At 38.9% G+C, this 15983-nt stretch overlaps 1 protein-coding gene across 1 annotated transcript in view; it reads right to left on the bottom strand.

Moving 5' to 3' along the window:
- STK3 (serine/threonine kinase 3) overlaps positions 1 to 15983 on the bottom strand; it is a 171886-nt gene that overhangs the window by 63926 nt on the left and 91977 nt on the right. The window contains exon 10 of the mRNA XM_066624291.1: positions 7280 to 7455. Coding sequence (XP_066480388.1) covers positions 7280 to 7455 — 176 coding nt within the window. The remainder of the gene's footprint in view (positions 1 to 7279; positions 7456 to 15983) is intronic.

Raw genomic sequence — 15983 nt, 5'->3', positions numbered from 1 at the left:
AAACTAGAGTGCTCAAACCTTTAAGTCTCTCCATTTGTTAATGACAGTGATAATGGTTCTTAATGCCACTGTTGACTGCTGTTCACTTTACATGGTTCAAATGTTATTCTGTTATAATTTATTAAATATTTTATTACGCTATTTGGTTCAGAATATTTTTTTCCTTGTTTTTCTCCTCTAAAAACTAGGTGCGTCTTATGGTCAGGTGCGTCTTATGGAGCGAAAAATACGGTAGTAACCAATCCTATGATTCAGCAGTCAATTCCACTGAGTCCAATAGGACTTACTTCAAACTACGTGTGCCCAAACTTGTAGCCTGCCTTCTGCAAGTTAATTGTTGCTTTGCCTTCCCTCTGGGTTCTAAAATTTGTTTCCTAAAGTCATTCAATAACCCTAAGACAGGATCATTTTAAAGAAATTGTGTACAATGGTGAAGACTAAATTGGTCTCCAAGAACATTTACTTAACAGAGCTATATATGGGGCACAACCTTATTCTACCACAGCAGAGCACATTCTGATGGGTATTTACCAAATGGTTATATCATATTTAGCACACTAAAAATATTCAAATTTTTCACTGAGAACCTTTACTAAAAACAAGCATGCGAATGCAACTGAAGTTGACTAGATGTGCATGACTGCCCTTACTCCTTTTATAGCATGGAATATTTTTCCAAGGTCTGGAGCAGTGAAGGATGGAAAGAAAGACTGTTGAAGGAAAACCAAGTGTAGGTAAGAGAAGAACAGGCAATTGTGCTAAATATCAAAATTCTATATAAAGCAGACTTGTTTTGGAGAGTAGGGGGAAAGTCATTCAAAAGTTTCACCAATCTGCCTTACAATGAGGGGAAGAAAGCTTAGTAAAACAGTAGAGGAGAAACACTGTACATTGAACATATTGAAGCATGAAAATTATTTATGAACTAGGCTCTTTCAAATGATCAGAGAAACATCCATAGTCTTTGACATAACTACAGATATGAATGAGTTGAGATCTTGCAAAAATTTCAGCTGACACAACATTAAATTTAAAAAACTGTTTGAAATCTGAAAATATTTTAACAGACACTAAACATTTATCAGTGCTTTAAATATTCCATTTCATATACAACTTTATCAAGTCTAACATCCTCAAACATTGAGGAAAGCATGCAGAGGCTGATCTGCAGAAATCAATGGTTATTCAATTTAATTGGAATAAAGGTAATTAACAGCCCAATCCTATCCTGGGCCAACCTGTAGCATGCAGAGGCACCAGTGCACCCTCCAATGCATGCTATGGGCCACAGGGACCAGGCAGTAAGAAGATTTTTACTTACCTACCCACCATGCCCTCATCCCCAATGGACCTATTCAAATCTGTGCTGGCTCTTTAGCTAGCATAAATCAGAGTGGGTCCATGTGGGCACACAGGTCAGGCCAGGAGCACTGGATATCAGTAGATATCCTTTGATGCTACCAACATCTTCCCTTCCCAGCCCACCCTCAACATGCCCCCTGTCAGCCCTGAACCTCCCACAGGGCACTCCCTGCCAACTTAACTGTTCCAGCAGGAGCTAGATGCTCCATTATTCTGCACCTGGAGCTGCCAGCCATTTGCACTGTTGCGGCCCCACCCAAAGACCTAGTGCAAGGCCCAGACAGAATTGGGTCATAAGACTACAATCCTATACAAACTTATCTGGGAGTGAGCCCCACTGAACATAGTGGGACTGATGTCCAAGTAAACATGCATAGGATTGTGCTACAAGGGTTACATTCAAAGGTGACTTGAATGAGTGGAAGGCACTTCTGCTTCCACAATACAGACCCTCTGATTTCTGGTAATTCTACCCAAATTTACCACTCTGCAGACCATCCGCCTTGGGCATTTGCTTTGGCATGAGATAGGAAGTATATAATTTTTTTAAAATAAATAAAAATAAAATCCTGCACTATTCTGGAGGATCCACTTACCCTCAAGAGTGCACGGGGGGGGGGGAGTGGAGAAGGTAAGAAAGCTGTTCAGATACAGCTTAAACCTTAATATGTAATACAGTAAGATGCTCTCCAAAGAGCCTAAACCAGAATGCCAATTTACACGTATGCTTTGGAAATGTCTAAATAAATGCTATATTACCTTTAATTGTTTTATGATGTTTTTCTATTACATAATTAGCAGTCACATTTAACTTTTGCAATGTTAAATACATGGTGGCAACATTCTAATCATATAAGAGGGACTATGTTCCAAAGTACAGAGTGTTTCAAAAATGTACACACATTTTAATGAACTCGAGGTTATACATTTTGTTCTAGAAAACCTGCCACATTCAAACATCTAAAGGAAGCAATTGAAGAGATGTGTAGAACCATCCCAGAACACATGCTGGTGGATGTCTGCAGATCCCTTGGTTAATGATGTCAATTGTGTATAGAAGCCAATGGGGAACACTTCAAACACTTGATCTAATTCATAATCTAACTAATGAATGAAATGGGTCAAGCAACTGCTTCTGTGTATACCATATTGCTGTAGATGTTAAATTTATTATGCCATAATTTACAAGTGTGTACACCTTTTTTTAAAATGCTCTGTATTTGTTGTTCTAGGAATGCATTAAAGAATTATGCCTATAGTAACAGATGGTTTTTTTCTTTTTTCTTTTTTTAAAATCAAGATACCAGAAATGTAGTCATGTAATGGCTACATGTGATCTACATATTCTTTGTTTAATGCTAAACAATCTGGATACCATTTCTATTTAGAAACTTAGCACAGAAGAAATAAATCCACTAGCACCAAAATAAAATGGATTTGCCACTCCTGTTTTTCTTATATATCCTAACTAGAAAATTGGAGCACTTAATGTATAGACACAGTTAAAATAACTGATTTAATCAGCACTGTTGAGGTTTTAACAGTTATCTTTTAAAATTAAATCAGTTCCAAGTACTAGGACCTCTTTTATTAGCTATTAAGCAAACTTCTTTTTAATGTAGATTCTAGAATAATTTGTTAAAGCTATAATGCAAAGATGATTTTATTAAAGTTGTTATTCCTTGGTACCTATTTAAGGTGTGCATTTCAGTTATATATGAAAGTCCAACATCAGCAAGAAAAACAATACACACTGCAGGTCAGGCAACTGAAATGAAAGTTCTCGCACCAATATTCAGCACATACATGTATCGCTAGTTTGATGGGGGACCAAGACAATGACTGCAGGGATGGTGAGGAAGGGTCATGATAGTCTATCATGATACCATCTCCCTTGCCAGGTGCCTTGTCCAGCAGTCTACTGAGTTTGAGTGTCTTTGAATAATGTTGGACAGGCAAAACAGGACTGGTATTCTGTTGGTTTACCACTTGCCTTGCCGCGCAACTGTCTCCCTGTTTGAGCAGGTCAATGTTATCTCTGGCATAGCGTTAGAAAATGCCTGACTGCTGGTGGTTGGGGACTTCAATATCCAACCTGGGGGTCCTGCTATAGGCGCAACTCAGGATTTCATGGACAACACAGGCCTGTCCCGGTAATTTCAGCCCTGATAACAGAACATATATTTCACCTGGTTACTTTCAGGCAAGTGTTTTTCTTGATTATATTAATTCACAATTGCATTAATTAACAGATCTATTCACAACAATAAAGGAGGCATTACAACATTCTTATTTATACCATGCAATGCCATGAAAACACTAGCTAGGATCCAAAGCAAAATGCTACTACTTATTGACAGCCAAACTACTTTTAAAACTATGGAGGCTCTCCAAAGCAGTTTACAGTATGGCAAAGGATGTCTTTTCAAAGAAACAGCCAAAACATCCTATTAGCATGACCAAGTCCCTTCAAAACACCTTTCAACACTTCATGCTTGATGCTGCATCAGCTGGGACAGACACTTCACCCACTGCAATGGCAATATAACACCAACTATTCTATGGAGAAGGGAGGTGAACACACCACCTTCACACTTGCCACTGATTTAGCTGGAAATCCCCCCATCCTGCTTTTCCAATTATTATTATTATTATTAACAGTATTTATATACCGCTTTTCAACTAAAAGTTCACAAAGCGGTTTACAGAGAAAAATCAAATAACTAAATGGCTCCCTGTCCCAAAAGGGCTCACAATCTAAAAAGATGCAAAAAGAACACCAGCAGACAGCCACTAGAACAGACAGTGCTGGGGTGAATCCATTTCCAATATTAGAAGCAGGCCACCACTTGGAATTTTTTTTGTAATTTCACAGCAATAGGCAGATAGGGAGACATTCACTTCCAGCCAACTACAATCCTAAAAGACAGGCAAAAGAGCATCCATCTTTGCATCTTTCTTTCAGCTGCTGTCTTCTCTTCATGGACCTTTTCCTTAACCAACCCTCATCTTTGCACTTAGGTGACCCTGGGTGATTCATTATAAATTCAACTCATTATTCTTGCAGAGAACTATCACACTAATTTCCAAATCAGACTGACGTGAATTGAAATATCTTGCCGAGGACTGTTACAATATTCTAAAATGAGGCTGGATACTGATGCGTTTTTACATTTTGACATTTCAACTACTACCATTCGTAACAACAGGCAAAATTAGTCTCTCCTACTTGCATTCATTGTTAACTAGGTCCCATTAAGGCAAAATCCAACTGAGACAAAACCAAGTTCTTCGGCACTAAGTTCTCTATTATTTATAAATTTTCATGAATTATTGAAAGACTGTACATCAGCAATCTAAAAAATTAATGTCAGTTTCACAAAGGTATAAAATACATGCTCTATAGTAATTTATTTTTCAGCAAAATTAGACTTTTAGCCAATATTACCAAAAGCTACCAACAACATTTTCCAAAGCATTTCAATTTCAGAAATACATCTGAATTCAAGTATTTTTGAAGAAAAAAAAATAGAATTTTCCACAGATATACAACAGCAGTTGCAATCTTGCACTTCACAGGTGGGCTTATCAAGGACAATACTGAAAACAGACTAAAAAAATATTTGTCATACTTTCATTCCAAAAATTACGGTCACAGTGATCACAATATTTCCTACACTCTAATTTTCTATTTCTCATAAATGATCTGAAAACAACATTTTCATACATTTAAGGTTGGAGATACAAATGCATTACTGATAAGTAATATTAGCTGTCATATTTAGGTGTTTTTATATTTCAGTGTGGTTTTATTAAACTCTTTTTCTCACCCCCTCCTGCCCCTGCTACCTGTAGCTTTCTTTTCCCTGAGATTCCGACATCTTGCTATTGCTTATACCATCTGGAAAAGCCCATCACATGGACAAACACCCATGCATTCCTTGAATTTTCTGCAGAAGGTTTGGGGGTGGGAGGGCTGGATTGTAATTAAACAATGGGTTGGCTAGTTAACCAAGCCAAGCTTTGTGGTATTTTGTATGTGTCTATATATTGCTGTTGTGCACACACAAACATACACACAGGATATATACATGTACATACATAGTGCATATATACTGTACAAGAACCAATAACAAAGAAAGTGGTAGGGAAAAAAAAGACCACTGGATTTTAGTACATGTTATTTGCTGTATTTGAAAAAATTATGATTCCTAGAAAATAAATTATACTGCACACAGAAGTTATTCAATTATTGATAATATGGAGTAGGTTGTTTATAGAATATATAGTGTTAGCAGATGACTATATCCTAAGAATTCCAAAAACTGTAAATTTTTGAATTTATATTTACATTTTGACCACCATACTGAGAGAACAATTTGAACAAAATCACACAATAGTTTTATGAAAACTCAATCACAGTGTTTCTGAAACCATGGGTTGGGACACATTAGGTGGGTCAGAAGCCAATTTCAGATGGTTCCCCATTCATTTCAACGTGTATTTTATTTTTAATATAGTAGACTTGATGCTACCATGGTTTGTGACTGCACTTAAGGAAATGTTACAAAGCTATACTTTTAACAGAGTACTATGTATATGCTTTTTTAACAATGATGGTCAACGGGGCTTACTCCTGGATAAGTGTGGATAGGATTGCAGCCTTTGGGATGTTTGACGAACATTTTTTAAACAGATCAGTAACTGCTTGGGAGGGTTAGAAGGCTGGTTCTTTATTTTAAATGTAAACTTATTGTAAACTTTTAATTTATTTACTTAACTGATTTGATTTTGTCACATGGGCATGTTAAAAATTTTCCTGCTTTCTACTGTCACTTCCAGCCATGACATTACTTCCAAGTTAAAGACATCATTTCCAGTGAGTCCTGACAGGCTGTCACTCTAAAAAGTGGGTCACTGCTCTATCAGGTTAAGTGCTAGCTTACATGTTCATTTATTACTCCACTTTTTAACCATGAAGAAATAATCAGAGGTCTCATTTGCTGAAAGAGCAGTACAACCACAATTGTCCAGAACTAATCCATGGTTGCAGCTCTCCTTTGCCATACCAAAGTACAGGTTGAGTCTCAGTATCCATGAGGGTTCTGTTCTCAGAACTCATGTGTATGTCAAAAATCTTGTTAAAGCAAATCCATTTAAAAAACAATGTCCCTTTGCTCAGTGATTTAAAACAGCCTTACTGACTTTTGTAATGCACAACAGAGGCATCAGGCAGACAATCAGTCTCACTTGAAGCACTTCCAAAGGCTTTACTAAGGCATCGACCCCTCCCTTCACTAGGAGCAGCAGCATAGGGAAAGAATACAGAGGAGGTGATAATCACTTAGCATTCTTTTGCATGCGCAAGGGGAAAGGAGGGGTTGCTTGCTTCTGAGTGAAGCTGTTCTAAGCACCTGGAGTGAGAATGACTGATGGATTGTCTGCTGGCTGCCCTATCCCACATTAATGAGGCTATTGTTAAATGTCTTTTTTTTCCTTTAAAGGGCCCTTCTCGTAGAGTTGAGATAAAGCCATGGGGGGAAAAAATCTATGGATACCAGCATTAACCATAACACTGCAGGTATTTCTAAACTTATGGTTAAAAAAAATGCACTCATAAAAAATGAATATAAAATACACTAAACTTTCTTATTAAAAAAGCTACACATGAAAATAAATTTATTCTCTGCCAAGTACTTGTACTAGAACGTGCGTTCTGAAGAAGAGAGAGTTTATAGAGAGTTTATTAGGATATCTGCTGGGTGCATTTTTTAAAAGTTAAACCTATTTTAAAATAATGGCCAACAGCTCTGGAAGGTAATTTTTGTGATTAATTTTTACTTGCAATTTTGGCTAAATAATTTTTGTCAATCACATGTAGGCTCATTAGGAAAGCAAACTGTACTGAAGTACTTACAAAATCAAAGTCACCATCCTGTGGAACTTTCCAATTGTCTGGGAAAACATTCTTCGATATATGGTAGGATTCATGAATGTTTTGGTTGCAGTTTTCATGACTTTTATTCTTGGAATCTTGTTTATCAAAGTAGTCCATAAAAGAAGGTCTCTGTGCTTGGGGTGATGTAGCATTTCCTTGTTGGAAAATTAAAAGACTCAAATTAAAATTAACGTAAAAAAGAAGGGTAATGATTTCAAAATTAATTGTGCTTAAAATTGTGATTATTTAAGCTTTTCCAGATACTGTGACGAATATTTATATACCTCTTTCCAACAAAAAAAGTAGTTCACAAAGCAAGCAGTTTACATAGCAAATCAATAAGTAGTTCCCTGTCCCCAAAGTGCTGACAACTTTAAAAAAAAAATACAGAAGAGACACCAGCAACAGCCACTGGAAAAGATGCCTTGTTGGAATGAAAAGGGATAGTTGTTCTCCCTCTACTAAATAAAAAGAGGACACTAAAAGGTGCCTCTCTGCCCAGTAAGCAAGGGTTAACCACAGGGGTTATTAAAGCAGTTCCCAAATTCCTCAGGAGGGGGGGTTGTCTTTGGGGTAAGTCTTCATTGGGGAGGGAAGAAGGCAGTGGCACAACCGCCAGGATCATGCCACTGCTGGGAATGGAAGGAGGTTTAAACTTGCCCATCATCGTGTTGGCCTATGAAGAGCGTGGGGAGCCCCACAGAGCCCTCTGCAGAATTCTCCAAACCTTGGAAAGTGTAAAAGTCACAATTGCAACCACTTCCAGTTTGCAATAGTGAAACCAGAAGTGAGTCACAATCGTGAGTTTTGTCAACACGGTTTGCAAATAAAATTTACAATTGACACAGCAATTTGCATAACAAACTGGACAATTAAAAGCAGGATATCAAGTTATTTAAATTCTGACAACGTTACTTTAAGAATCTCAGATAAACATCCAGCCACAGCTGCAGTCAGAGAAACACAAACATCACTCATGAACTTGGAAAGAGTAATATCAGAAGGGGTAAGATCAGAGGAAATCCAAGAAGTAAGGTAATGGTTACGAATATCAAGGTGTACTGGACAAAAAAAGAGAATGTGAGACAAAAAAATCAGGAGACTCGTGACAGAAGGGACAGAGCCTTTTCTCCCGTGGAATATTTAAAAAGTGGCCAGAATGGACTGCCGAAGGGAAAATGTTAAAACGAGCTAACAAAGGCTCGTCTATGTAACGGGTTGGTTAATGTATAGAAATAATTAGGGGCATGATCGAAAGATGGGGCCAAACCAAAAGAAAGAGGAGAACAAGTAGGATTAAGGTTATTACTTAGATAATTGAATTCGGATGATCTGTAGTTGGCAACCTTCAGTCTCGAAAGACTATGGTATCGCGCTCTGAAAGGTGGTTCTGGAACAGCGTCTAGTGTGGCTGAAAAGGCCGATTCGGGAGTGACAATCCCTTCCACACTGGGAGCAAGTGCAGTCTGTCCCTGGTCTGTCTCCCTGGCTATGGGCCTTCCTTCTTTGCCTTTTTGCCTCAGTCTGTTGGCCAAGTGTCTGTCCAAACTGGGAAAGGCCATGTTGCACAGCCTGCCTCCAAGCGGGCCGCTTAGAGGCCAGGGTTTCCCACTTGTTGAGGTTCACTCCTAAGGCCTTCAGATCCCTCTTGCAGATGTCCTTTTATCGCAGCTGTGGTCTACCTGTAGGGCGCTTTCCTTGCACGAGTTCTCCATAGAGGAGATCCTTTGGGATCCGGCCATCATCCATTCTCACGACATGACCGAGCCAACGCAGGCATCTCTGTTTCAGTAGTGCATACATGCTAGAGATTCCAGCACGTTCCAGGACTGTGTTGTTTGGAACTTTCTCCTGCCAGGTGATGCCGAGAATACGTCGGAGGCAGCGCATGCGGAAAGCATTCAGTTTCCTCTCCTTTTGTAAGTGAAGAGTCCATGACTCGCTGCAGTACAGAAGTGTACTCAGGACGCAAGCTCTGTAGACCTGGATCTTGGTATGTTCCGTCAGCTTCTTGTTGGACCAGACTCTTTGTGAGTCTGGAAAACGTGGTAGCTGCTTTACCAATGCGTTTGTTTAGCGGTAAAAGCTTGCCTTTTATCAATGAATATGCTTTAGAAAGACTCATATCTGCCAGGGATTCTAATGGAAGATCAATAGAAGCAAGTTTGTTGTCTATCAAACGAAACCAAGAAAAAAAATAAGAGTCTCGTATAAAAGGGACCCAGAATGAGAATTTAAACACAGTTTAAGCCAAAATTTAAAAGTAAGTAACCAGGCTGTGGTTGTTGGAAGATGTATACCTAATTCTAAAATAATTGTGGAAACACGAATTGAATTTGGGATCCCTAGAATTCTACGAAAAAAGATGCTGCAATCTGATCGATATCCTTGTTGATTACTTTAATCCATATTGGGGCACCGTAAAACAAATGGGAGAGAATTTTAGACTGAAAAACCTGAATAGCAGCAGGGACATACTGGTTACCTTCATTATAAAAAAATTTTGAAATTGCTTTGAGTTGGGGAGAGAGAGACGAAGTGATAGCTTTCTTATGAAAAGACCAGGAGAGTTTATAATGAAATATAAGACCCAAATATTTGTAAGACTGGACTTGTTTGTATATATTAGGGCCTATCGTCCATGTTATAGGAGACCAAGTGCGAGAAAATACCATAATTTGGGTCTTCAGAACACACACACACACACACTTTCCAAGGCATGGGGAGCCCTGTGGAGGGCTCTGTGGGGCTCCTCACACCCCTCAGAGGCCGGTGCACCGATGGGTAAATTTAACCCCCCCTTCCATCCCTGGCAGCAGTGAGATTCTGGGGATCGTGTTGCTGCCTTCTTCATTCCCCCACACCTTAAGGAGCCAGAGGCAGAGCTTCTTAGACTGGGACATCATGATGCCCCAGTTTGAGAAACTCAAGATTATTCTACATACGAACATAAGAACAGCCCCACTGGATCAGGCCATAGGTCCATCTAGTCCAGCTTCCTGTATCTCACAGCGTCCCACTCATTCTAATGAGTTTCAGTGACAATTCATGTTTCTTTTTATTTTATATAAATATGAAATAGTAAAAAATTAACCAAGTCCAGGTGAAAAACCTAAAATTGACTATACAGTCGTGCGCCCGATCCCTTAATGACAGGGATCGGGACCACCATCCCCGTCGCCAAGCAGGGCTTGATGCAATCCAGTCCCTCCACAGGTAAGGGGATGCTCTGCTCCCCGCCCCCTGGAGGGTTGTCTGAGCTTCCCAGAGGCAGTGCGCACCTGCGCACTGCCTCTGCGGAGCTCAGACTGAGGGAAACCGGAGACTTCCAGTTTCATGGAGCAAATGAAATCGCATGACAGACACTACTTCCCTCACTCTGAGCCTTGTAGAGGCAGTACGCAGACGTGTGCTTCCTCTAGGAGACTCAGACAAACCTCCGGAGGGGAGGGGAGCAGAGCTCCCCTAGCTTTCAGAGGGTTGGGGGGTGTGCGTCCCTGATGACCACGTGACCACACGAGGTCATCAGTTACGCAATCCCGGAATAAGCCAGAAAAAACGCAAGGTGGCCCACAACTGTATTAGAAAGAATGCTATAAGTCTAGTGTTACCACGTAACTTTCCATTTTTCACATGGGTGCTGTTATACAAAAATGGTTCTTCACATGAAAACATGGTAGAGAAGATAGGTTCAGATTTCATCAATTCAAGCAACATTTAAATCAGCTCACATCCACAACATATAGAGATCCTGCAGGATTCCTTGTCACCTCTTGTAAAGCTTGTATACAATTGACACACGTTTTACACTACAGAATCAATTTTGTGAATTCATTCTCTGACATATTTGATTGAAAACAACTCTTGTGAACAATGTACTAGTTATATGAACTAGTAAAATGACTGTATACCTTTTATGATCCATATGGACAGAATTGGGCTCTTAACCATATTGGCACAACACACTTTTATTCATGTAGTCATTGCTCCAGACCAAAGTTCCCAAAGTGTGCATTACAAGGCACTTGCCAGGGTGCAACAGGTCACCAGCTGCCCAGCAGTGAGACTATGATGCAATGCTACAAACAGTGGTAGGAGTCTTGACATGGCGGGCAGAGCTCCTTTGTGCTGTTTTTGCATGCTTATAAAAGCTCTCCTACACACCTGAGCCTCTTATCACTGTTAGTAGGGTTGTGTCTAATCTCCCAACCTGGACGGAAGTGGCGATGACATCATAATGCCATCACCACTTCCTTCCAGGTGCTTGGGCACTGCAATGGAGGTTAAGTTTGGGAAACACAGAACCAGAGACTAACATGAAAAACCTCAATGAAGTAAAACAAAATTCTAAGCACATCTTAAATTTATTTAATCAAAAACTAATTTATAGGAAAATACTTACGAACCCTAACTTGCAACAAGAATGCAGTGGCAGTTAAGATAAATCTCTTTGAATATAAATCTAGTGTTGAGGCATAGCCGACAACATAAAGGTGCTCGAAGCATCATCTGTGCCAACAATGACACTTCGCTCCAAAGTATTAGAAAATATATTTAACAGAAATACTATCAACACCTTTCAGGTACTGGTATGGTTTATACAATTATATTTAAGGCAGGCTCTCTTCCACCATCTACAGAAAACGTCCTAAGACTGAAAAGTGATATGAGGAAGGAAAACCAGCCCATTGTAAGGCTGCGAAAATATTTCAAATTCTTAAGCATCAACATCATATTTATAGGCTACCACAGTAGTTTTTCAGTACTAACAACCTGGGTTTAAACACCTAAACCTAACAGCTTATATCTCACACAAGTGGGACAACTTGATGAGAATAAAATGTATGGGTGCACATAAATCACATTACAATTACATTGAGAAATTGCAAAGAAGTCTTCATAAAATATGTACATGGACAGCACTAGACTTTTTCCATTTTCAGTGCTCAGTTTATACACTTTATACACTTCAGTGCTCAGTTTATACACTTTATACAAATTACTGACTTGTACAGTAATTAAGAAATGATTCCCAAAACAAGAAGTGACTGCTCTCTTTTTCAAGACCTACAGGAAAAAAGAATCTCTAACTCACATTTTGAATTATACATCAGAGTTCTGAAGATTGAACAGTGACTCCAGGGGTAATTTTGTTGTTAAAAAAAACTAGTAGGCTCATGAGAAAACTGTAGATGAATTAGTCTGACACATATTATTGGGTAATCTTGCAAACTATTTAAGTGATAATTTGGAAAATACAGCTTTTTTAAGAACAACAAACATTGCTACAGGAAGGAAAAGTTATGCCTCTCTAAGTTCTTGATATTCATTTCAATTACTACCACAAAAGAATTGCCCTGACATCATTTGATTAGCTGCTCAGCAAATGTAGTAGTTCCACATTAAAAGATAATCTTGTAAGTTGCTGAGTTCCACAGTCATTGGCAGAACTGCCTCATTACTATCTTAGGGCTGCACTCCTACACACACTTACCTAAGAGTAAGTCTGTTTACACCAGTACTACCTATGACTGTTTAAGCAATGGCTCTCCAGAGATTCAGACATGGGTGTTTCCCAGCCCTAGCTGGAGATGTCAGGGATTGAATGACAGTGTGAACCACCATGCTATTTTGCAGAGCTCTGGAAGCAGAACAGTTTCATGGTAAAGGATGAAACCATTCTAGTGAATCATGCTCTTAGGGACACTGTTGGCACCTTCTTAGTCAACTGTTAAGATAGTCCGAGTCATCCAATGACTAGGAAGAAAAATTTTTGCCCTTGCAGGAACCTTGATAACAGAGAAACAGCCTAATCTCTACCTGGAATGATGCAGAAAAGGCAAAAGTTCACTTAATTTCAAACATGTCAGCAGAGCTCTCTGCCTCTCTGAAGATAGGTTTTGGGGAGAGGGGGGAAAAAACCCACAGGCAATGTAAAGTCCTGAGACTACAGCGATCAAAAAAGTAGCATCCAATCTCCACACCATTTGTCTGGATGAAATCTGATGAATATAGGAGTATTACTCTTAGATGACTCCTCCCATTTCAGACAGCTTAAACACCTGTGCATTGTGATACTGCAAAGAAATAAAAGGGAGGGGCAAGAGGAGACAGCAACAAGGAAAAGCAAATTTTCAGAAGCAATCACTAAGACAAGAATTGGGGGAAAGCAAGTTTTAGAAAAGCCTAAAAAGTCGTGTAGGAAGTATTAAAGTTATTGCAAAAAATTACTTTATGACAACACTGAAAACAGAAAATAAGAGAAACAACCACTATATTTAATACTGATATGGCTTTCCAAATCAAAGTCAGATGAAATTGTAGAAAAATGGGGCAAATCTGGTGAAACAGTACCACTACAGAAAGTACTATTTTGACGTTACCATTTTGTACCCATTTGATGTTTCCATTTTCCCTGTTCTATTTCCTCCGTTTGATACAATACAGTACATCCCTTTCTCACTAACATTCTCCTATTGATACAGTATATCCCTTTCTCAGCAACATAAGATTTCTTAGTTTTACTGTTTATCCACATAAACCCCAACTTTTGAACATGTTCTGTATAAGGCAAAAAAAAAAATGTTATTTATTGCCAGGTTGTCTATTAAATGTTAGGGTAGAATGATAGACTTTGTTTTGTTCCAGATCTCAGCTTTATTTGGGCACAAATTCTCTAATTGTGGAAAAAATATGTTTTCACTTATTTTTTTGTCAAAGCGCCCAGGACCTCTAAGCATGGGTGCCTATAAATAAATAAAAAACTTATTATTGTTACTTGTTTTGTCCTTGAACAGGAACCATATGATGGAACCATATACACAAAATATACTCTAAAGTTTTAAAAGATGTCGAATACTTTTGCATTGTTAGAAGAGAAGGAGAATTCCTCCCTTGTCTAAATAAATTTATTTTTTGCGGTTCCATGGCTTGCATAATTTCATTTAAAAATGTGCTACTCAGAAACCTATACATTTTAAGCAACCTCCCAATTGCACAAGACAAAACAACATTCTAGTATGTGTGGGCCTACTATCTTAAAACATTACATTACAAGTACTTCCAAATGCCTTCACAGGACATTTATAGGAATGCAACTCTGCTAATTAGATGAATAAAAATGTTTTCCACACTCCCATATACAACATGATACAGTGCCAGCCTGGAAAAAATATATCTTAGCTAGTTGGTACAGAACAATTTTTAAGAATATACTGAGTCAGGAACTCTAAAAATCTATGCATCAGAATGTTTTATATGTTCCTTGGAACCTAAAACAGCTATGGTGACTGTGAGATTACCAGGTTACAACCTGAGAGATAGTGATACTTATATGGAACCTTCATATTCAGAGTCAAATACCAGATGTTGGGCCACACAATGCAGTGCTGAGGATTGCTGTCTCCATGCACTGCTTATGAGCTTCATGGAGGCATCTAGCTGGTCACAGTTGGAAAGAGACTGCCAGGCTAGATGAACCCTTGGTCTGATCCAACTGGAGTCCTTATGCAACTCTAAATACGTGGCTTATGTTTTCAAAGTGTAATGGCTGAAGCACTAGGAGGCTATTCTTTCCCTGATCCCATTAGCCACCGTCATCCTCCCCACCTCCTGCAATACATAGGTCTACAATTCTGTCTTACAATCAGGTCCAGTGCTATCATTAATAAGCCAACTAGGCAGTCATCTAGGGCACAGACCTCAGAAGGGCACAATACTGACCTTCGAGGGGCACAATTTTATAAAGATTAGTTTTTTTAAACTCATGTTAAAAAAAACTTTTAAAATTTTATGATGAATACCACAACAGTGCCACGGAATATAAAATATAAATGAAACATTTCTATCTTTTGTTAATGTTACTGAATACATTACGTTATGTTGTCATTGAGTGAGAAACAGCATGTTTGTGTAATTTTCGTGTAATTTTTTGTTATAACCTATAAATTTCTGATATTTTACTTTTATATTTTGAAATATTTTATCATTGTTCATCATTTATCATTGTTGAAATAGGTAGACCAGTGGTTCTTTTGACTGAGTCTTGACACAGTCCCTCATCAAAGGCTGCTGAAAAAACTCCATAGTCAGGGAATTAGAGGACAGGTCCTCTCCTGAATTGAGACCTGGTTGAAGACCAGGAAACAGAGGATGGGTGTCAATGGGCAATTTTCACAATGGAGAGAGGTGAAAAGGAGTGTGCCCCAAGGATCTGTCCTGGGTACGGTGTTCTTCAACCTCTTCATAAATGACCTGGAGACAGGGCTGAGCAGTGAGGTGGCAAAGTTTGCAGACGACACCAAACTAAAATGCCGTTGTACAAATCTATGGTAAGGTCACATCTGGAGTATGGCGTCCTGGTCACCACATCTCAAAAAGGACATAGTGGAAATGGAAAAGGTGCATAAGAGAGCGACTAAGATGATTACTGGGCTGGGGCACCTTCCTTATGAGGAAAGGCTAAGGTGTTTGGGCCTCTTCAGCCTAGCAGAGAGGTGCCTGAGGGGGGACATGATTAAGGGGGGACATGATTGAGACATACAAAATTATGCATGGGATTATCAAAATTATGCATGGGAAAATTATCTATGGGAAGGATAGAAATAGAAAAGGTGCAAAAGAGAGCGACTAAGATGATTACTGGGCTGGGGCACCTTCCTTATGAGGAAAGGCTACGGTGTTT

The sequence above is a fragment of the Tiliqua scincoides genome, chromosome 4, assembly GCF_035046505.1.
Source record: "Tiliqua scincoides isolate rTilSci1 chromosome 4, rTilSci1.hap2, whole genome shotgun sequence".
Taxonomy (NCBI): Eukaryota; Metazoa; Chordata; class Lepidosauria; order Squamata; family Scincidae; genus Tiliqua; species Tiliqua scincoides.
Note: the sequence above shows the minus strand (reverse complement) of the source record. Positions and strands in the feature narration are given on the sequence as shown.